The 24402-nt window shown below is 46.6% G+C and overlaps 1 protein-coding gene across 1 annotated transcript in view; it reads right to left on the reverse strand.

Annotated features, from left to right (window-relative positions):
* LOC147460194 (Thioesterase/thiol ester dehydrase-isomerase superfamily protein) overlaps positions 1-24402 on the reverse strand; it is a 130303-nt gene that overhangs the window by 62888 nt on the left and 43013 nt on the right. Inside the window, exon 3 of the mRNA XM_086511286.1 lies at positions 14462-14639. Coding sequence (XP_086367412.1) covers positions 14462-14639 — 178 coding nt within the window. The remainder of the gene's footprint in view (positions 1-14461; positions 14640-24402) is intronic.

Raw genomic sequence — 24402 nt, forward strand, 5'->3', positions numbered from 1 at the left:
CCTCGAACGAGGATACTATCAGATCAAGTTTGAGACCTCCGAGATGGCGTCCAAGGTCATTGCCATGAGCCCCCTGATAATCCGAGCAATTCGAGCCCACTTTCGACAGAGGAGACATGGTTTTGACCTGCTTCAGATGTTCTCGTAGAGGAGGCAGACCTTCCATTTCCGTTTGCTTTCATGGTTTGAGGAGGGAGTACCTACCACTTTTGTCCAGGATAGGCTCAACAACTAGGACCGTCCTAGAGACACCTCGCAGGGCAGCCTCAGTAGTTGCCAAGGCAGCCGGCATTTCCTCAATTCGCGTTTTGGTTAGGGACGCCCACACTCTCCTGAAGGTCATCCTACTTCCTCGGGTGAGTGGGGGTTGGTTTAGACAGAGCGTGGAGTATTCGGGCCTCCCGAATCAGTGCTTTATTTGTCGACAGATGGGCCATCTTGCGAAGGCCTGTCCACGGAGGAGGCCTAGACCTACACCACACGCCCAGCCCCAGCCTGCAAGGGCTGGCCAGCGCAGCAAGCAGAGACACAGAGCACATAGGCAGAGCCACCCTCCGAGACTGGGGCTCCAGCGGAGGAGGAATGGCAGCAGGTTCGTGGTCGACGACGACAGGGGCCATAGCGACAGCCTGGCACTCAGAGTGGTCCTCAAGCGCCTGCCCAACAGCAGTGGGTTCCCACGGGGAACCCACCTCTTCAGCAGGATGAGGTCCCTGCCCCAGCCGCCACCTCAGCTTCAACCTCGACAACCCCCCCTCCCCCCGAGTTCCCCCCTTCCTCTTCAGAGCCCCCCCCCCCCCCCCCCCCCTCCCCGCCTCTCCTCCTCGCCCCCCTACCCTTGCCGATCCCAGTCGCCCCTCTTCTCTCCCCCCTCCCACTCCAGTCCCACAGTCGACCCAGGGGGCAGGGCCATCCTCGGCTGCTAGGAGATCTCTTGGCAAGAGAGGGACAGCCTTTCTTGCGACCCCCTCTTCTGGTACAGACGTCTCCCTTTGCAGCAGTTCCTCGTGGTCTGACGAGCTTCGACATTCGGCGCCGATGGCACTTCTTTGCCTACGCCTTTACACGCTTTCTCGGCGACTCCTCACCAGACCTCCAGGCAGCCTGCTTCAGGGTTCATGTTCTGTTCCTTGCAGCTAGGGGGATAGAGACCTTGGACTCAGCGGTTGGCTTCTCTTTTCCCCTTTGCGGCAAGGACCAGACTGAGTGGACTCTCGACTCAGTGTTGGAGTGGCTACAGACACACGCCCTAGAGTTCTCTCATCACATGGGAGACCTAGGAGTTACAAACATGCTTCAGACTCTTTGGCCATTGGCCAAGTTTGCTGTGAGACCCCCAGATGCAGCTGGATGTAGACACATTGTGGTTCACTTCTTTGCTGATACGCAGTGCCCGCCATGCTATGTACACATTCATGAGGACTCCTAGACAGAGGAGGTTGCTTTACGCACGGCTTGGTCTACTTGGGCTTGGGCTTGGCAATCTTTGCAGTCACGCCTATCTAGGACGCTCGGATGCGGACTACTCCCCATCCAAACCAGCCTCGAAGATAGCACGTTTAGCTGTTGCAACAGCATCTGTTCTCTCTCACTCCCCATGAGGATCCTCTCATGGAATGTACAAGGATTAGGTGAGCCCCAGTTTCAGCGTCAGAGGGGCCTTGTGGGAGGAGAGATTGACCTTCTAATGCTACAGGAGCATCAACTGTGTGAGAGCCGCATTAGACGTTGTGGTCAACTTTTGCGTGGACGATATGATACTTTTTGGTAAGTTGCTTTTGGACCTGGAGGCATCCAGGGTGGGGTATGTAGACTATTGCGGATTCTTTGCAGCAGGCCATTGTGGGCAGAGGGATTATTGTGCCAGGCAAGGCTCAGTGGATCACTATGCAGGTTCAGGGTTGTCTTGTGGGCTTCCTGAACATCTATGCGCCCAATGTGGCGAGTGCCTGAGCAGAGTTTTGGTCACAGATTGTTGAGTCTCTGCCACAGGCAGAGCAGTGGTGCATAGGGGGGTGACTTCAACATGCTGGAAGACCCCTCTGACAGGATTGGTGGTAGCCACGCTACTGTGCATGGAGTTGAGCTAGCAGCTTGGGAGAGGTTTTGTATAACTTTGAGGGTTTCGGATGTGTGGCAGCATTCTAGCTTTGTGAGGCCCCCAGACAGCCTGGCCTTCTCTCGTTCGGCGGACCGCAGAGTGGGACGAGTGAATCTATCGCAGATAGATCACTTCTACACTACTGACCACTTCTATGACTTGGGTGGGACAGTTGGCATTATGGCAGAAACCTCCTTCTCGGACCGTGCACCAATGATCCTCACAGTGGCAGATAGACAGAGGAGGGGAGCATGATGCTTCGCATCCCTCAGAGGGCCTTGATGGACTCTACACTCAAGAGAACGAGTGGAGGCTCTTTGGACAGAGAGCTTAGACATGCAAGATTCTCCTGCTGACAGAGTGGCCTCACGACTAGCTCAGCTTAGTCGTTTCTTTCTTCAGGAGTCTTTGGCTCGTCTGGTTGCAGCGAGAGAGGAGGAGCAACGTCTCCGACGGTGCGTTGCTTCCTTGCCGAGGATGCAGGAGCAGCATCCAGACAGTCCTTGGTTGGAGGAGCAGTTACAGCAGGCTCCCCAAGAGCTTGTTAGCACAGAGGAGCAGCGTCATGAGTTTGCTTTCCATCGATAGGCATCTCAGTGGACACAGGTGGGTGACAGAGTGACTAGTGCTTCCTTTGAGGCAGTGGGACCTCGGCATATGCATGGCAAGGTCAGTCAGTTGAGGAGGCCCGACGGGTCAATTGCTTCTAACCCAGAGGACATGCGTGCAGTCACTACTGATTTTTACCGTGAGTTACTATCGGCAGAGCCTCAGTCAGAGCGTCAGGATGTTGTTACCATATACATGTGGTAGTGATGTGTGTGAACACACTAGGACCACCGGGGCATTTTTTCCCTCTTTAGGAGGTTTTTTCCCCCGAGCATTGTAAATACGCCCATCACTGTAGGGCTATCTATCTTTCCATTGCATACTAAGTAACACACTCTCTATTGTGTGCCTTGAGCTTCGTCTTCTCCAAGCTGTGTGCGTTTCTCTGCAACCCTAATTCCAACAATTGATATCAGAGCAGGTTGCGTCCTCCCGGGCTTAGTCGCCAGCTGCTCCAGCACACGCCTGCTCACTTTCTCTGATTTCAGTGAGCTTTGGCAAGCGTTCGCAGGTCGACAAATATTTCGAGACTGCTCGTAGAGCTTAGTCTACTCAAATTTTCGATTCGGGCTCATTTCAGCCTCCGTTTCCACTACAAGCAGTACTGCACAGGCTATTTCGTCATTTTGTGCAGAATTTCTGTCAGTGCCGTTTTCTGCATAACAGGTGCCTCATAGTCTTCTACGGTTTGTGCTATATAGCACGTGTTGTTCCCGCTCCGTCTCTCCTATTTTCGGGCAGTTTTCACATCAGGCGCAACATTTACCATGGCTGACAACAACAACACAGATGTGTTTAAGATGTTTGCTCCTAAGGACAGGTTGGATGGGAACAATTACCCTATGTGGGCTTATATGATGCAACACGTTCTTGTGTCAAAGGGCATCTGGAATATTGTGCAGGGCATTGATGTACGTCCTGGTTCTGAGGATGTAGGCAATGTTGAGGATGTTGCAGGTCTTGCTGCAAGGACTACTGCTATTAGAGTTGTTTTGCCTACGGCAGAACAAGCTCGTTGGGATGTAAAGGATGCGCAGGCTCATGCATTGATTGCGTTGTCTATGAAGCACACCGTTGTTCCTCACATCCGTTCAGCAAAATCTACAAAACAGGCTTGGGATATTTTGGCTGGTCTTTATGCAAGCCGCAATGAGGCTAAAGTTGCTTTGCTGCGTAAAGAGCTGGAGTCGAAGATTATGCATGAGGAAGATGATATGGACACTTTTCTTGCTGGTGTCAAGGATATCAATGAGCAACTTATTTTTGCAGGTGAAGTCATTTCAGAGAGTTTCCCTTGTGCAAACTGTTCTTGATGCCTTACCAGATTCTTACCAGACTTTTGCTAGTACTTGGAGACTTATGACCCAAGGAAATCCTGAAGTTGTCAAGTTTGATGCATTATGCACATTGCTGTTACAAGAGTCACTTTCCAGAAAAAACGGGACTAGGCAGCGTGCAGTTGAACAGGCTTTTATTGCTTCTCAAAGAAAGGGTGGTAACAACAATGCAGCCACTTCTTATGGTTCTTATGCGAGTGGCAAAAATTATATTCCTAATGCTTCTGCTTGTAGCACTTCATCTGGCAATTCTAGTCATAAGGGCAAAAAGAAAATGCGTTGCCATTATTGTAAAGCTAATGATCACTTGATCAAGTCGTGTCCTAAGTTGAAGGCCAAAGAGGCTAAGAAGAAAGAGAGTGGTTCCTCTGCAAATGCTGGTACCACTACAAATGCAGCCATTGTTGAGTCTCCTGTGAAAGGAGATTGTGATGCTGATGTCGATGCAGAATGGGCTTTTAGCGCAGAGTGCACTTACAATCCTGCTGTCCATGATGCATGCTTGTCAGTTGCTGCAGATTCACATGTGGTATTTTGACAGTGGTGCTACAAAGCACATTACCTCACATCGTGAATTGTTCACCTCTCTCGAGTCTGTCCCTCATGGGAATTCTGTTACTTGTGCCAACAATGCCTCTTATCCGGTTCAGGGAGTTGGAAAGATTGTGCTTACTGCTGCAAATGGCAGTTCCTTCACACTTGTTGATGCACTTTATGTACCTGGGATCAAGAAGAATCTCTTGTCTGTATCCGCACTTGCTAGACTTGGACTTGTAGTCAAATTTGTGGATGACAGATGTACAATTCATGATCTCAGTTTTGGTGATGAAATTGTTGCATCTGGCCTTTTGTGCCGTGGGCTGTATAAGCTCACTTTGAATGACAAGTGTGGACAAAATCTTGCAAATGCTGTTGCAGATTCAAGGGCTATTTCAAAAGCAAAACTTTGGCATCCACGTTTTGGTCATCTGAAGTTTGCCAGTTGACACAAAACGGGAGCGTACACGAGCACTTAGAAATCTGAAAATTAAAATACTTTGCAAAGGTGAGAGAAGGGAGAAGATCGACACAATATTGGGGACTAGAAGATGGGTTGGTCCCCCCCCCCCCCCGTCAAGAGTATTCTTTATTCAGGGAGAATTCTTATACAAGCACGAGAACTGTTGCTAATTGGACTATTCTTTTTCTTTTAATGATTAATTTCTTTTTAGGATATTTTATTGTGTACACTAAGAACTGTTAAAAGATTGTAGCTATAAGAAGTGCCATCAAGAACGGACAACTCTGATGTGTCACTCGATGGGTGACGGTAAACATCGCGAAGGAGTTTCCGTAAGTTCGGTGGAAAGGGCCGGGTTACGAGTGCCCCTGATGCGTCACATGATGGGTGACGGGTGCATCAGTAAGGGGGCATTCCGTAGGCTAAGGAGGAAATCCGAACTGAGTAAGAAAATACGCGTAAGAACGCAAGCACAAGAATAAAGATGGGTTCAATGAAGCTTTTTACGAAAAGCAGGAACATTCGCGGGAGGGCAGATGCTTTCCCGCGAGGAGTCTGTGTCTGCATTGCATCTGTGCCGTGTTCTGCACCCGGGGACGCCTGGAATGTGTTCGTGTAGCATTGTTTTAACTAACTGAGTGAGTTTTTAAAGTTTAAACAAGTTCACACTTTATTTTATAAAGTGGCCGGCCACTTTTAAGTGACCGGTCCCTTTTATTAATAAAATAAAGCATCCCCAAAAGCTTACGTAAAAAACCCACGCAAGCTGTACGAATGTGCTGAAAACAACAAGCTCTCTCTCTCCTCTCTCTAGAAGCGCCAAAAACAGCGAGCTCTCTCTCTCCTCTCTCTATAAGCGCCAGAGCTTCTGCTTTTGGGCCCTATTTCCACCGGGTGCACGGGCCTATAAAAAGGCAGCCAGCGTTCAGTTTTTGGAGGAAGGCAAGGAGCAACAGAAGTCTGAAGCGTTGGGGATTCTGGAGCAAGTGTTGGCGACGGGAATCTGCAAGTGTTCGTGTGACGACCGAGTACGGAGGTCGCTTTTTCGAGCAAGGAGCGACAGGTATAAGGTGTTGATACGCTTTGAGAATTATTGCTTTGTGTGGTTTGTTTTGCAGGAATCTCCCGTCTTACGGGAAGGCCCCTCGCGGGAAGTACGGCTTCACGCCTAAGTCCCTTACGGGAAAGTACGGCTTCGTGCCTAAGTCTCTTACGGGAAGGAACGGCCTTGTGCCCAAGCCCTTTACGGGAAAACACGACCTTCGGGTCTAAGATTACATAACGGAGGGGTTTCCTCGGGTTCTTGTCACAAAACGGGAGCGTACACGAGCACTTAGAAATCTGAGAATTAAAATACTTTGCAAAGGTGAGAGAAGGGAGAAGATCGACACAGTATTGGGGACCAAAAGATGGGCCGGTCCCCCCCCCCCCCGTCAAGAGTATTCTTTATTCAAGGAGAATTCTTATACAAGCACGAGAACCCGAGGAAACCCCTCCGTTCTGTAATCTTAGACCCGAAGGTCGTGTTTTCCCGTAAAGGGCTTGGGCACAAGGCCGTTCCTTCCCGTAAGGGACTTAGGCACGAAGCCGTACTTTCCCGTAAGGGACTTAGGCGTGAAGCCGTACTTCCCGCGAGGGGCCTTCCCGTAAGACGGCCGTAAGACGGGAGATTCCTGCAAAACAAACCACACAAAGCAATAATTCTCAAAGCGTATCAACACCTTATACCTGTCGCTCCTTGCTCGGAAAAGCGACCTCCGTACTCAGTCGTCACACGAACACTTGCAGATTCCCGTCGCCAGCACTTGCTCCAAAATCCCCAGCGCTTCAGACTTCTGCTGCTCCTTGCCTTCCTCCAAAAACTGAACGCTGGCTGCCTTTTTATAGGCCCGTGCACCCGGCGGAAATAGGGCCCAAGAGCAGAAGCTCTGGCGCTTCTAGAGAGAGGAGAGAGAGAGCTCGTTGTTTCTGGCGCTTCTAGAGAGAGGAGAGAGAGAGCTCGCTGTTTTCAGCCCATCCGTACAGCTTGCGTGGGTTTTTTACGTAAGCTTTTGGGGATGCTTTATTTTATTAATAAAAGGGACCGGTCACTTAAAAGTGGCCGTCCACTTTATAAAATAAAGTGTGAACTTGTTTAAACTTTAAAAACTCACTCAGTTAGTTAAAACAATGCTACACGAACACATTCCTGGCGTCCCCGAGTGCAGAACACGGCACAGATGCAATGCAGACACAGACTCCTCGCGGGAAAGCATCTGTCCTCCCGCGAATGTTCCTGCTTTTCGTAAAAAGCTTCATTGAACCCATCTTTATTCTTGTGCTTGCGTTCTTACGCGTATTTTCTTACTCAGTTCGGATTTCCTCCTTAGCCTACGGAATGCCCCCTTACTGATGCACCCGTCACCCATCATGTGACGCATCAGGGGCACTCGTAACCCAGCCCTTTCCACCGAACTTACGGAAACTCCTTCGCGATGTTTACCGTCACCCATCGAGTGACACATTAGAGTTGTCCGTTCTTGATGGCACTTCTTATAGCTACAATCTTTTAACAGTTCTTAGTGTACACAATAAAATATCCTAAAAAGAAATTAATCATTAAAAGAAAAAGAATAGTCCAATTAGCAACACCAGTTTGCTGCGTTTGCAGAAATCTGATATGGTTGCTTATGTGCCACCTCTTGAAGCACCTGTCAAACATGTTTGTGAAGGCTGTATTTTGGGTAAGATGCAGCGTTCTAAGTTTCCAAAGGATGGTTCAGTTCGAGCCACATGCAGGTTGCAGTTTGTGCATAGTGATGTTTGTGGGCCCATGCAAACTCCGTCCTTGGGCAATTACCTTTACTTCGTGACTTCCTTTGATGATTACTCCAGGCATGCATGGATATTTCCGCTTAAAGCGAAGTCCGAAGTTTTTATATGCTTCAAACAATTTCTGGCTATGGCTGAAAATGTCTCGAAATGTACTATAGACACCCTCCGTTCCGATCGAGGGGGAGAGTATATGTCTCATGAATTTAATGCATTTCTGGCTAGTCGTGGGATAAAACACCAACGTACAGTGCCTTATACAGCTCAGCAAAATGGTGTTGCTGAGAGGAAAAACAGGTCACTTACGGAAATGGCACGATGTATGGTCAAAAGTCAAGCTTTGCCGCATTCTTTTTGGCTTGAGGCCATCATGTGTGCCACTTATGTACTAAACAGGTGTCCTACGAAAGCTTTGCAGTCTATTACTCCATATGAAGCATGGCATGATAGAAAGCCTTCTATTGAGCACGTGCGTGTTTTTGGTTGTTTGGCATATCCTTTAGTGCCACAAACACAGCACAGAAAATTCGATGATAAGGCTATCAAATGTATTTTTGTTGGTTATAGTGCTGAAAGCAAAGGTTACAGGCTGTAACATCCGCAAACAAAGCGTATCTTGGTTTCACGGGATGTAGTGTTTGTGGAAGATTCTGTTCAGCCCTTGCTGTCATGTCCTAGAGACAGTAATGTAAGCTCACAGGACATTTATGACACTTTGTTGCCTCTTTTCAATGGTGGAAATACGAATGTGATTTCCAATGAGGCAAATGTACAGCCTATGGGGGTTTCTGAAAATGTTACAGATCAGCCTATTACTGATGCAGATGTACATGATGTACTTGATGAGGAAAGGGCTGAAAATGAGCAGGCTAGAGGTATGCCAAAATGGCTAGTGCACACTTTGCGTGACAGTAAATTGGATGCACCTTTGTCTAGTCGTACTCGTTCAGGCTCTCGCCATGCATCTTATGCATCAGATTGTTATGCTTTGGCTGTGTCTAGCTTACATGATGTTGAGGAGCCTCTGTCTTTTGATGAAGCACAGAATTCAGAAAATTGGATGGCTACCATGCAATCAGAATATGATGCACTTATAGAAAATGACACATGGACTTTATGTGATTTGCCTCCTGGCAAAAAGGCCATTGGTACGAAGTGGGTTTACAAGTTGAAACGCAAGCCGGATGGTGAGATCGATCGCCATAAGGCTCGACTTGTTGCAAAGGATTATGCACAACAAAAGGCATAGATTATAAAGAGACTTTTGCTTGTCGTATGACTACTGTGCGTTTTCTATGTGCATTGGCAGCTCATTTTGGTTGGGATGTACATCAATCAGACATTGCTACTGCTTTCTTGAATGGTGACATATTTGAGGAAGTTTATGTAACGTAGCCTCGCGGTTTTGTCATAAAAGGACAAGAGGACAAAGTGTGCAGGTGTAAGAAGGCTTTGTATGGGCTGAAGCAATCTCCTCGTGCTTGGTATGAGAAAGCTGACACTCGTTTGGTTAAACGAGGCTTTCGTAACAGTCTAACAGAAAGCACATTGTATGTAAAGCGTGAGGGTGATGTACTTCTCATTGTGGTTCTTTACGTCGATGATTTGCTGATCACTGGACCAAATGAGAGACATATTGCTGAATTTAAGGCTGATTTGAATGCTATTTTCAAGATGAAAGATTTGGGCCTATTGCATCATTACTTGGGTATACAGTTTAAGCAGTGTGATGGTGGTATTGCCTTGTTCAGAAAAGCTACATAGAGACATTGCTATGTAAGTTTGGACGTGAGGATTGCAAACCTATTGCCACTCCCATGGAAACAGGTTTGAAGTTGAATCTACATGATGTTGGCGATCCTGCTGATGTCACTCTTTACCAAACTGTTGTTGGCTGCCTCATTGATGTATGCAACACGAGGCCAGATATTCAGTTTGTAGTCTCACAGGTCAGCAGATTTATGCATAGCCCAGGGTCTAAGCATTGGTAGGCTGTCAAGAGGATTTTCCGCTACCTTGGTGGCACTTTACATCTTGGCTTGTTTTATCCCAACGGGGGATCATTGCCGCCAGACTTACATGCTTTTTCGGACTCGGATTGGGCTGGTTGTTTTGACGCGCGAGTGTCCAAGTGGTTTTTGTTTCATGCTTGGCAATTCATGTATATCATGGTTGAGCAAGAAGCAACCTACTATGGCCACTTCGAGTTGTGAGGCTGAGTATAGGGCAGTCTCCACAGCTACGGTTGAGTGTGTATGGCTCAGACGCCTTATGGTTGATTTGGGTGTTGGACAGGACATTGCCAACACTATCTACACTGACAGTCAGAGCGCATTGGGAGTTGCGAGGAACCGAGTTTTTCATGCTCGCACAAAGCACATTGAGGTGCATTACCACTATGTCAGGGAGAGGCTCTCAGCAGGAGAGATCATCTTGGCTTATGTGCCAACACAGGACAACCTTGCAGATCTTTTCACAAAGGCATTGTCTCGTGAGAAGCTTGAAGCTTCCCGCAAAGCTTTGGGCTTACTCCCCTTTGTGGATTGATCATGTCCTTAGGGCATGGCACTTCCCTTTACTCATGTGCCAGCTCTTGTTCACCGCATCACTCGAGGGGGGATTTGTTACCATATACATGTGGTAGTGATGTGTGTGAACACACTAGGACCGTCGGGGCATTTTTTCCCTCTTTAGGAGGTTTTTTCCCCCGAGCATTATATATACGCCCATCACTCTAGGGCTATCTATCTTTCCATTGCATACTAAGTAACACACTCTCTATTGTGTGCCTTGAGCTTCCTTCGTCTTCTCCAAGCTGTGTGCATTTCTCTGCAACCCTAATTCCAACAGATGCATGCAGAGAGCAGGTGTGGGCACAGATGCCTTGACTTGTGGCTGAGGAGATGCGTCAGAGGCTTGAGCTGCCACTTCAACTTGAGGAGTTGCACACGGCTTTTTAATGCACTCCCCCGAGGTAGCTGTCCAGGTAAGGATGGCTTGCCTCCCAGTTTTCTCTTGGAGTACTGGGACTTGCTTGGCCCAGAATACTGTAGTGCTTTTCAGTACATCTTGCACAAGGAGAGATGCCTGACGGCATGAGTGAGGGCTTGATCTACCTCATCCCCAAGGAGGGTGGCTCCTTGGATGAGATTCGACAGTGACGCCCCATCACCATCCTCAACTCAGCCTACAAAATTCTTGCCAAGGCTCTGAGTTTCAGAATTCAGCCACTTCTAGAGAGACTTATACATGGGACTCAGATAGGTTTTGTCAAGGAGCGTAGTATCCTTGACAACATCTTTACTTTTTGGGAGGCTTCTGTCCTAGCATGGCTCCGTTGGTAAGGAGCTGGTGATTCTTCTTCTCGATTTTGAGAACGCCTACGACAGAGTTGACTAGGACTTTCTGGAGGGCACTCTACCCAGGATGGGCTTCTCAGATGCTTGGATCAGAGGGGAGTCAGCTTTGTACAGACGGGCACACAATCAGGTACTTTTGTCAGGAGGTAGAGGTGATCGTTTCATGCCCACACGTTCGGTCAGACAGGGCTGCCTTCTTGGCCCCTTCCCCTTCATGTTCTATGTTGAGGCAATAAGTAGGTTTTTGGTGTCGCAACAGGTTGGTTTACGGGGCTTAGCACTTCCTATTCGGGGAGATGAGCTACTGGACGCTGAGTTTGCAGACGACTCAGCCTTGTACTTGGATGGCCAGGAGGCCAACCTTTACAGGTGTGAGCAGGCTCTAGAGACCTTCTGTTGTGCATCTGGCGTACTGATCAACTGGAGAAAGACAGTGGCTTTCTCGGCTAGTAGTGCTCCTATGCCCGATTGGATGCCAAGTGCGGGTTTCAGGTGAATTCTCCCAGGGACTGCAACTCCCCTCCTCCTGTCTATCAGAAGCAAGTTGTTACATTGGAGCTCCGCACGACTTTCTTTGGTAGGCAGACTTGTAGTGGCCAACCAGGTGTTGTTGGCTACTATGTGGTACATCACTTCTTGCTAGATCTTCTCGAGTTCTTGTATCAGCCAGATAGAGAGGCTGATCAGGAACTTCCTTTGATCAGGGCGTGACGCTCAGATAGCCCGGGCCAAAGTGGCTTGGCAGGTCATCACTCTTCCTTGTTCTCAGGGAGGGCTTGGGATCATAGACCCAGCACAGCAGAGCAGAGCCCTTCTTGGGAAGTTTATCGTCAGAGGACTTCTTCCAAGTGAGGAGCCCTGGAAGGAGTTCTTGCTTCAGCGGCTTCGTGCTAGGGTGCCTCAGGCTGGAGGCCCCTGGCGACCTTCGACCAGATGGATTTTCACAAAGATGCGCAGAGTTGGCTTGAGGAGGAGACTGGAGGACCGCTTCGCTGTGAGTTTTCTCCGACCTTGGGAGCATCTATGACGAGGCCTAGAGCAACGTCAGCCTACTTGCACGGAGGAGCGCCTGAGACAGCCCCTTGTTTGGAACCCCATGGTTAGCACTCGGAGAGGCTACTTGGTTGGTAGTCGGCCTCATGTTTCCTGGGGACCCATGGCAGCTGGTCCAGCACGCTCTTTGGGTGACTGGTTACAGTTTTCAGGCTTGTCAGAGGAGCTACAGGGCATGAAGGGGGTGCAGAGCATGTGCCAGGACATCTCAGTCTCGACTCTCAAAGACAGTACCAGCTGAGTGGCTCACACCTCTCGAGCCAGTAGCCATAGTTACCAGGAACGGGAAAACGAAACGGGAACGCGGAACAAAATGCCATTCCCTGTTACGAGTACTCACGTTTGAAACACGGAACGGGGATTCGGAATGGGAACGGGGAATGAAGACCTGAAAACGGCCATTCCCTGTTACTATGCCAGTAGCACCCAGATGGATGGGAGCCTTCACGCGACTCGAGGTCCTCGTCTCAGTTCGGGCTTGCTCAAAGACTGTACCCTCCTTGTTCTTCGACATACAGGGTGAGGGACGCTTACACCGAGTTGCAATAGAGGCCCCGCAGGTGGCAGAGTGCTGTTTTCAGAGGATTCGAGTGGTGGGCAGCTGTGAGAGGACTTGTGTCATCGATCCTGACCCAGCAGCTCTTGAGAGTGGACACTAGAGACCATGGGCTTGGGAGAGCTTTCCACTGGCACGAGTACAGTGGGACCCTCGAGAGTGGCTTTGGAGGGACCCTTTCTCCTCTGCAGACCACCCAGGTGTCCCTTTCTTTCAATACACTATTCGACTGGGACGTCACATACTGGCAGCACAGAGAGGCCCGACCTGCTGCTGCAGCACCTCATTGGCAGGAGGAGGGTCTCACAGCTGAGTTCTTGGCATCTTTTTGGGAGAGGTTGTGGGACTCCAGACAGACGAGGCGAGTCACTTTGTTCCCGTGACTGGTTGCACACAGAGCTACAGCAGTTGGGAGCTAGCTTGTACATAGTGGTCTCTCGGCCGCATGTGCAGCTTCTGACCATCTTGTGCAGAGTCAGTGTCACTGTCTTTGGGACTGTCCTTTGTGGCACAGCAGGTGTGGCTTCGCGCTCTTCGGCTGATGCCTGCTCTTTCCACGGTTCGGCACTACACTTGGGGGGCAGCTGCTTGGTCCACTCTCACGGGCCCGGCACTTCATTTTGAGCTATCTTCCACCAGCAGGATGATAGTGATGCAGGGGGGGCGACCTACAGTCCAGCCTACCATAGAGCTTACTCCACAAGAGTGGTGCAGTGAGAGAGAGGAGTGCTGGGAGCTCATCAGTGGCCTGACACTCTGGTTCATCTGGCGGGCCCGCTACTTCCGCATCTTTAAGCCTCGCCCTGTACCACCAGCAAAGACTATTCACGATCTTTGGCTAGAGCTGATCCATACTCTTAGAGGAGAGCTCGAGAGACTCTAGGGCAGCTCCGACCGCATGCGGGAGAGCAAAGAGGCTTTCCTGCCACTCTGGCGTCCTGGGCCTTTTTTCACCATGGTCCAGGGTGTACTTAGATGGCACTACCGTCCACCTGTGTGGCTTTTCCCTCCTCCCATTCTTGATCTAGCCTCATTGTACATATGTTGTTTTTTAATTGGGAGAGTCTCCACATCATGTTTGTTGTAGCCCTCTCTTGAAGAGGTGGTTGTAGTCCTATGGGCAGTTTCATTAACTAATAGAAGGATCTTTTTCTCGGAAAAAAATATACTAAGAAATGGTTTATGGCTTAGGTGACTTGGTGATACCTCCTTCCACATGTGAAATGCATGTTTTAAAATCTAATCTAGTGGGAATTCATCTCCATATCTGTTAAACCTTTTTGCACTTGAGGTGCATATATCTTTCATTATTAGCACTCTGTGTCTAGACATCCATGCCTCTTTTGATTAAAAACCTGGATATGTTGATTGGTTAAACTTGATTTGACAAGAAAAAACAAGCTCAATCGCCTACTTAAATTAGGTCAAGAAAGCCTGAGCATACAAATCACAATAGCAAAAGCCAGACTGTAGGATACAGCACAAATCATAGATGCTAACAGCTAGTAAATATTGAAGAGACTGAGTTTATCACAAAAGAACATTAAGCATACAAACCCAAAGTGAGTGATGTACAGCACGCCAGGTTAGACAACTGTTCCTTTGTTACAGAAAATTAATTTTCACATCTCTTACCTCCTGGAGGTTGCCGTATTTCCATCCTTATTGCCATAGAAGACCGCCCTACCCATACAACAGCACCCGACATCCTTAAGTCCTGATTCAATGTTATACTCTTCCTTAAATGAATCTTGTCAACGGATGCAGTAACCAACATCAAAGGCCTTGTTATAGAGTCATTGTCTGAACAGTGCTGCCATTGAAAAAAGGCAGTATGTCATTGACTACACAGCAAACTTCCCAGTATTTGACCAATTTAACGACCAAAAAAATATTGTTTTTAGCCCTATGTTCAATAAAAAATTAGACAACCATGAGCCTAAAAAGTGTAAAATTCATTGATTCCCTGGATCAATATATTACTCAGCAGACCGATATTGCATTTCCACTTGTTACGTGCCATTTATATGCATTAAGTGTGAACATTTTAAAAATCTAGGACACCCAAACAATCGCTAGTGTTTGCCTTCAAGGGATCGGGAAAGCTAATTGTTCCTCATCACAGTAACCATGAAGTTTCAAAACAATTCATATGACACGAGTTTCAAAAGTTTCAAACGGTTTCACTATTTTATGAAATGCCACACAGGGTTGTCATTGTACTGTCATACAGTAAAGTACGGTACGGTTTCATATGGGAAAATACGGTGTATTTCAGATAATTTGGATAAATACGGTGTGTTTTTTTATTAAAAACTCAGCAAATTACCTCATGACTTAGGACTATACCTAGGTCTAGGGTTAAAGGGTCTAACAAACTTATGAAAAATGACCTACGGAGTGGGCCCAAAGACCAAAGACTCAAGGTACAAGGTACAAATGTAAAGGACCATAATTGTATAAGTACGGCCGTACGAATGTATACGATACAAATGTACGACATGGGCATTCGTACAGAGTACACTTCCATGACGCCACAATAGAGGTTACGTCAAATTCTTTGAGTATCAATCCATAAATATGCATGCTTGGAGCTTACACTCATATTACATGTATGTCAAAACAAGGGAGCACAAGGAAGGGGGGGGGGGGGAGGGGGGAGAAAGACACACACACACACACACACAGATTTTACTATCATCCTCGGAGGTCAAATATGACCTATGGGACCAAAGATACATGTGATGTACTATGTATGGGGCTGATTAATGATTCTCGATGCTCCAGAATTGTGGTGATGAGAGTTGCAATAGAGAACCCACACTATGGTTAGGAGAGAAAAGTGGGGAGTTCGTTTTTGCCCTAAAAAGCACTAAAAACATGTTTTTTGATATTTTTCGGTGTTGCAGAGGCCTCTAAAAATCTCTTTGACGGTTGAGAATTTGGATATGCAACATAAGTCAAAGTTGATCCTCTCAATAAGCCCTACCCATTGACGCGAACGGATTTTAATTCCGACAACGTTGGAAAAATAGGGCTTTCAGCAACAAATTAGGGTTTTTGCAAAAAAAAAAATCAGGATGTGTAAAATTAATGCTTTTGAAAGCTCTTGTTATTTGTGTATAGACAATAAGTAATAGGAGCAAGGAACATACATTTGAAAGCCATAGAGAGCGAGAACGGCTCAAGAATGAATCCGATAAGAATCATGAATTTTGTTTTGAAATTTGAATGAATGTATGATGATGAGGAATGATGAATGATGAAATGAGATTACTATCTGACTGAGATGACTAGGTATTGTTGTGAGCACATCAAAAGTTCCAAAAGGGTAAGATGGTTGCAAAGTAATCTAGGTGCATCAAGAGTTTTGGATTGGATGAGATGACTAGATTGAATGATTGAAACACAGTGTACAGTGTGAAATAAGTGTGCAATTTGTGAACTACATGTTCAGTGAATGTACTATCTTGTGGAGTTAGAGATTGTACTCACTTCTAGCAACAAATCCAGATGGAAGTGATTACAATGGTATCAGAGCTCGGCTTGCTTCCTTGCCCTTTGCAAATCGAAGCACAATCCTAACAATATGGACAGAGAACATGAAGATTCTACAAATTTACCTTGCGAGATTACTGTATAGGGAAAGTGGTCTTAACTTATGTCACATGGAAGAGTAGAATATCACTTTATGAAGAAAGAACATTAGGGAAAATTTGGACTCTCAAAGGGACCCTATAAGGAGGTTTGACCTTGCCTCTATTGTCCAAAGTGGGCAACCCGGTGAAGTACATAAACGCTTTGTCAAAACCCTATCAACCAACATTTCATTTGAAAGATCTTAGAAAGTAGGTTCTAAATCCCCAAACTCCGACAAATTTGGAGTTGATTTGTAAACGTTATGGCCTCCCCATTGAAGTTGAAACGTGGAGAGAGATTCCATTTATAAGCGGAGTTGTCAAATCAAAAAATGGAATCTTCTAGAATATAAGGAATCTGATGGCATGCTATATATCAATGGATAGATCTTGATGAGTATATTCTAAATCTAAAATGTCCGACAAGTTTTGATTTCATTTAAAAATTTTACCGTGCGCCTGTCTTGGACAAGAGAGAGAAAGTCAAAGTCCTTATAGGACCCCTTTGAGAGTCCAAATTTTCCCTAATGCTAGTATTTACCAATATTACCAGTCCTTTCGAGATAAGAAACCAAAGTTCACGACCCTCGGTCCAAGATACTAATTACCTTTATCGTCGATGACTGACTCCCGAAGAGATGGCACAATACCGATCAAAAGAAAAGTATAACAAGTGTGGCCTTCATGGACATATTTCCTGCAACTATCCGACAAATTCGAATAACAAAAGATCACTCCCATGTGAAAATTTTGAAAACAAGAAAGCCCAACCCTCAGTTAGATTAATTTTTGACTTGATAGGTGTTCCTACGATTGACACATCCAATGAACCATGCACAGCTATGAGAAAAGTTAAAATTCAAAATGCTCTTATCCTCTCAATTCAGAGTCCATGCAAAATTTTATCTCCCCACAGTTAGCTGCAAGGTTAGGCATTGAAAAATAAGCCAAGGGGACGTAAACTGAAGCACAAATGGCTAGTGAGACTTACATATGATCGACACCATTGATTGGATCACTTCAACTTCAAGTTCAGACATTTGCAGATCCAATCAGGAGAGGGGATCTAGCCTAAACGCCGTTGGGATGGGCATCCGGTGTCCGAGCGGACGTAGTGTGAACCCGGCCAGTGTGGCCGGCCATTATTATTAAAGAGAGGCCAAGGCCTCATTTGTAGTTATTGACCCCACTGGTAGAGTGCCAATGGTTAGCCCGTGAGGCTAGGAGTGCGGAGGTAACCTCGAGGAGGTGAGGCCGGGTGGTATGGGACGCTCGGTCTTACAGGTGCACACCTACGTCCTCTGACGTTGGCCCCAACACGGAGGAGTTGTCGGATGGTGGCTATGGTCGCGTGGTTCGTCCGAAGCGTGTCTGTAGGTGGTCCGTGTAATCGGGAGATCCACTTCGCGTGTTCGTTTTTTGGTATCAGAGCCGGCTTGGCTACAGGAAGGACCACATGCACACCTATGGATCGGTTTGAGTCGGATAACCTTGATTTAGTCTAATTTTTAATGACTAATTGCTTATTTTTCTTCTCGAAAGCAAGTTTGCAGATGAAAATTAATCCTTGGCTGCTTTTTTTTTGTTAAAATCAGCAAATTAACGGGGAAAATGCTGAAAATCACAATTTTTATTATTAGTTTTGTTGGTTTTCGATGAATGAATTTCTCATTGATTTGCTGATTTATGATTAATTTCAGCATACAGTACTTCTAAAATCTCCCTCTGTATTTTCTCCGTGAGAGAGAGAGAGAGAGAGAGAGAGAGAGAGAGAGAGAGAGAGAGAGACGAGGCAACCTTAGTTGTTGGTTTCTTTCCCTTGATTTTTATTAAATTTTTTGGACCCTCTTTTCACAAATGGCCGGACATTGTGTAGCCAATGTGAAACGACCGATGGCCGAGAGTTTCACCCGCAGTCGGGAAGGGCAGGTTGCCACGAGATGGTCGGGCCAGTTGGCACTTGTATCCGAGCAGTAAAAGGGTGTCCGAGCTCAGTTCAAAGTCATTTAGGCCCCTCGCTAGCCTTATAAGTTGGTGGGTACTAGGAAATTAACTCAAAAGAGGCAAACTGGACACATGGCGGCTCCAGATGCACTTTCCCAGTCTGCATGAAGAGGGGGCGCCCATTTCAAGAGAGGGGGCTGATGTTTTCTCTTCAAGTGACTACAGTGTGTGTGTGAGTAGTGGGTGCACGTGATCACGGCTTTAATGGAAAGCTTGCCTTCTCCCTTGCTCTGTAGCACGACGATTTGCTCTCGCGCATCTCTCCCCACCCTTGGCACATATGGTAATGCCCCACTAGTTGGGCTTCTCAGATGACCATGTACAGTTCTGAGGATTTTATGCACGTTTTGCCAAGGCGAGAGCCTCCTGAACAGGAACTGGATTAGCTAATTGCTAATCCCCCACAGGTACGCATTATTGCCATCGCGAAAATTTTTGGGCTACATGTTACCCCCTCTGATGCCCCAGGTGGTACCTCCTCCTCCGGCATCAAAAAGTACGAGAGCTTCCAACTGGCAACCTTCTCAGCCGTCTTTTCAGATCGGGGGACTTTTCAGAAATATGGTGCAGCCATCTGACCCAGATCCAGTGCAACCGCCTTTGCCACCGCCATTGCCTCCACCTCCACCACCACCATGCTACAATGGTTGGAGCCCATATGGATACCCTTATTATCCATACCCGGGATATGCGCCTAACCAACCCAAAGATTTCAAAGATGACGGCACGACAATCAAAGTTTTCACTTTTTCCGGGATGAAAGATCGCAAGAAAGCATTGCAGTTTCCACGACAACATCTATGCTTTGGGGAACTTATTTTCTTTGACCCCGGAGCTACAGAGAACTTCATTCATCCAAAATTCTTAAAGCAGCTACACTTTGATTATGATGCAGAGGGTGGAGAAATTGAAGCTGAGCTAGCCACGGGGCAAACTCAGAAAGTGGTACATCACCATACCACTCATTGGTGCTCTTCCAATGACTATTCAATATTATCATGGAAAAGTTGATTTCCACATTATGGAGTTTGGCCATTGCAACGTTCTCTTGGGCATGCCTTGGCACGACAAGAATGATGCGACTCTCCAGGTTCGGAACTGAACCATCACCGTGATGCAGAAGGACAACCCAGTCGTCCTCAAAGTTCGCTTGTCCGAACAAAACCTTGAATGAACTCTCTACTTGTTTTTCTTTATAGCTAGAAAGTATAGTTTGAAAATTTGTTTGAAATGGATGGTATCTGTTTTGAACTTCTCTTGGTGCCGATTTGAGTTGTTTGACTCTGGTTTTAATACTGGTTTCAATGATTGGTGATTTTACTTCCGGGTGGAGTAGTGAGTAATGATGTTTGAGAATGCTTGTTCATAGTCATGGCCCGGACCCCTGTGGTTATTTGTGGGGAGAGTATTGAATGATCATAAAGTGTTGTTGTGACTCCCGGCCCGGACCTGGATGGTTATGCGGAAGGAGTATTAAGAATTCTGAGCAATTGTTATTCTCAGCACCTCCAAACGACGCAAGCTACAGTCTGGGGGGCGTTTGGTTGTAAAAGGCCTTTATATCTCCCGGCCCGGACCTTTTTAGGTTATGCGGGAGGAGTGATGAGGGAGTCGTTGAATATCTCCCGGCCCAGACCTTGTTAGGTTATGCAGGAGGAGTGTTCATCGGCAACTTTATGTGTCTATGTCTTGTAACATGCATATGTGAGCATTTGTGTTGCATTGTGATGTGCCAACCACTGAATATTTCCTAATTGGATGGGATTGCCTGGGTATGTAACTTTAGTGCATCAAGACACCCGTGGAAGATCAGTGCGGTCTGGGTGTGATGACTAATTTTACTATGCCGGAATATCAGGAGTTCCAATCTGGACGAAAGGAGAAGCCAACTCCTTGATCAAAAGAGCCGAAAGGAGAAGCTAACTCCTTAACAAAAAGAGCAAACTGATTGTCCCTGGGAATGTCCCTCGGAATGACCCTCAGAAATTTTTTAGCTAACTTGAGTTGTTTTGCAGATATGCTGTAATCGCGGACGACTACTCTCTTTCAAGAAGGGCACGTTGTCACAAACTGCTGACGTGTCAAAGCCCTGAAGAATGGATCCAACTTACAGATGTCGATCGAGGGGCCTGAATCCTAAGAAGGACAAGTAACAGAAGAAGAAGACCTACCAACTTATGGGGACCCCGTCCGATGGGGCCCCAAGTGACATAAAGGATTAAAATAAAGCAAGACCCACCGTCCGATGGGGCCCCAAGTGACATAAAGGATTAAAATAAAGCAAGACCCCCACACACACACAAATCCGGAAATTCTGCGGACATGATGACATGGCAGAACTGTTTCACGCTAACAGTGCTTACGTGGCAGATTTCCGCAAAACGCATTGACAGTGCTTACGTGGCAGTTGTACGGAATTCTGTGATTTACGCTGACAGCTTTTTGGCATTGCTTTTGGACCAGAAGCTTTTGAGTTTGAAGGCTTTTCATGTAAACTGCTTTTCATAGGCCAAGGGCCTATAAATGTGTTTCGGGCTCATTCTCTGGCATGCTTCCTGGAGAAGGTGCAATGTCTGGAGTACCGGCTTGTACTGTGTTCATGCAATATAAAGAAATACCGAAAGGGGCGCCAAGGTTTGGGGCCAATACTCTCTGGGGTGGAATTCCGCCACTCCGTGTCGTGTGCTCTCTGTCTCTTTCAATTCGGTTGTTATTGAAGTGCTAAAGTCTGTTCAGTCTGTTCTTTTCTATTGGCACGTGGTGTCCGTCTTGTGACACACATCGACTATAAAAGGCCTTCAATAGACTCACATGAAAAGCATTGTGAATCTTCCAAGTATCGGGCAGCTTGAGTCTAAATGAGACATCATTTATCTTTTCTCTTATTTGGAAAGGCCCATAATATCTCATGCTAAGCTTGGGAAAAAAAAAGCCGCTCCTTTCCTTCTCGTTTTCTTAGGCGTGCCTTCTCAAAACATAAGAGCACCCAATCGTCCTCCTTTAATTTCAAATCGCAACGATGTCGATCTACTGCCTTCTTATGTCATTCTTGAGATTTCTCTAAAGCCTCCCAAACCTTGGCAACTGCAATGCCCAAGTCCCTCGTGTACTGGTCGGCTTTAAAAATCTTATCATGGTCTGGGGAATGTTTTGATCTACCAGCTGATTCCCTTTATCTTTTCTTTCCTTGTGCCCTGGGACTGGCGGGTAGCGTCTTTCGCTTCCCCTGTCCATTGGCACATCAGAGTCAATCATCAGAACCCTAAGACGCACTATCATCTGATTCCTCTTTCTCTGGAAGCCTTTGATGAACTTGCATCTGGTTCCCTTAGTTCGTCGGAACCCTCTGATTCTCCAGAATCCTGTGATGAGCTATGATCTGGTTCCCTTGATTCATTCTCTTCACTCGCAGACTCTCAAGTGGATACTATCCTGCCGGTTGTATAAGTCAATGAGCCGGCATGCATTCCAAATCGTTGCTTAGTCATGTCCCATAAGTCTCTGAATGGAGTCAAATTTCTGGTTTAAATTATAGTCTTGAATTCTCTTTCGCAAACCACAGCAAAACCGCTCAATCTGGTCTTTCAAAGTAATCTTCCAAAACGAAGACACTGGCAAACAAGTATCCCAAAATCTATGGCAATAGTCATCCGATGTATCTTTCTCAGTCATTTTTAAGTAATGCCAAGGCGTAATGACATCTCTTGCATATTCATCATGCTTGGACCGTTCTTTTCAAGTAAGATGCCGCTTGTCACTGCCTGGAATGTTTTGAGAACTGCTCTCCAGAGAAGGCGACATCAAACTGTTGTACAAATTGCTTCACACAAACTTTGTCTTAGGTGCTTAGAAATATAAGAAGCTTCTTAGCACCCTCGAACACTTGAAATGGCATCTTCCCCGTGTGTCGTTGTAGGCAAACTCCACCAAGGGCAAATACTTTTCCCATTTAGTCTTTTGATCTGAAGAAGAAGACTTCAACAAATTCAAAAACATTTGAGTTGTCTATTTTCAATTGCCCATCTGTCTGCTAGTGGAACGAGGACGAGAACTACAACCATGTGCCAATGTTCTCCCAGATTGTCGTCCAAACGACTAGTAGACCTGGGATCTTTGTCCGAAACAATGGACTCAGACATGCCATATAATCAAACAGTTTCGCCAAAGGATCGGGCTTAATTGTCTTCTTTATTGTAGAGCAGTGTGCCTGCTTACTGAATCTCTCGATGACCGTCCAAAGGCCATCATGCTCACTCTGTGCCTTCGGGAGATCAAAGATGAAATCCATTGCAATACTTTCCCAGGGGCGGGTGGGAATGTGTAACAAACTGCTGACGTGGCAAAACCCTAATTTCTGCCTGAAACCCTAATTCTGAAAACCCTAACCCTAAAACCTGCAAACCCTACTTCTGGAAACCCTAACCCTAAAATTGCAAAAACCCTAACCCTAACCCTAAGGGCAGCAGGGAGATTCCCGCGTTTTGCATTGGCTGATGACGTGGCAGGCTGTACGGATTTCCATGAATTACGCTAGCAGCTTTTGGCATTGCTTTTTGGACCAGAAGCTTTTGAGTTTTAAAGGCTTTTTACTGTAACTGCTTTTCAAGCCAAGGGCCTTTAAATATGAGGCTAGGGTTAGCAGCTTTTGGCATTGCTTTTTGGACCAGAAGCTTTTGAGTTTTAAATGCTTTTTACTGTAATTGCTTTTCACGCCAAGGGCCTTTAAATATGAGGCTAGGGCTCATTGCTTCTTGGCGAAGGTGAAGAGTCTGGAGTTCCGGCTTGTACCGTGTTGATGCAATATAAATAAATACCGAAAGGGGCGCCAAGGTTTGGGGCCAATACTCTCTAGGTTGGAATTCCGCCACTCCGTGTCGGTGTTCTCTCTCTCCCTCTCAGTTCAATTGTTAATGAAGTGCTAAAAGTCTATTCAGTCTGTTCTTTTCTATTGGCACATGGTGCCCGCCTTGTGACAGAATGGGTAAAAGGCTGTAGTAATCCTTGTGTGTTATGCCTGTCAAACTTGACCTCCTGGCATACTAAACAACTGCGAACAAAGTCGTCCACATCCTTCTTGAGTTTCAGCCAAAAGAAGCAACGTTCCACACCTTTCAAGGTGGTGTCGATGCCGCGGTGACTCGTAAAAGGTGGACAATGGCACTCAAGCAAAACCGTTTCCCTCAACGGCTTGTGTGACGCAAAATATCGTTTTCTTTATCAAGTAGCCATCCCGTATGGAATATCCCGCTACTACCTCCCCATTCTGTATTCTCGTGAATACCTGGAAAAATCTGGATCGGTGGCGTACTAATCAACCATATCCTCGAAGCTTCTATGATGAATCGCGGAAATAGCCAAGACTAGGGGCTTCCAAGACAAAGCATCTGCCACCAAGTTTTTATATCCCTGAACATGGACAAGCATCTGCCACCAAGTTTTTATATCCCTGAACATGGACAATCTAAAAGTGAAACTGTGGCAAGATGTTAGCCCATCGCATCTTCTTTTCTGAAAGCTGCTTCTGTGACAAGAGGTAGTGTAAACTCTGATGATCAATGAAGACCATAAAATCGGCTCCGAGAAGATAATGTCGCCACTGAGTAAGAGCATGGATCACTGCCAAAAGCTCTTTCGCATAAATCTGTGCTATCAATTCTGGCCTCGAAAACAATCGGCTTTCATAGGCAATGACATGGCCTTCTTGCATTAAGACCGCTTCCAGACTACGACCACAAGCATCACAATAAACTTTAAATGGCTTTTGCAAGCCCGGCAAAGCCAAAACTGGTCCAGTAGTCAGTTTTGTTCTTTAAGTGTCCGAAAGGCAGTCACCTCTGGGGATTTCCACGACAAAGGTACTCCTTTCCGAGTCAATACCTGCAAAGGAGAAGCTACCTCTGCAAACTTCCAAATGAACCTCAGGTAGTAAGAACA

This window comes from Adiantum capillus-veneris, chromosome 4 (assembly GCF_014529385.1).
Source record: "Adiantum capillus-veneris isolate H3 chromosome 4, ASM1452938v2, whole genome shotgun sequence".
Taxonomy (NCBI): domain Eukaryota; kingdom Viridiplantae; phylum Streptophyta; class Polypodiopsida; order Polypodiales; family Pteridaceae; genus Adiantum; species Adiantum capillus-veneris.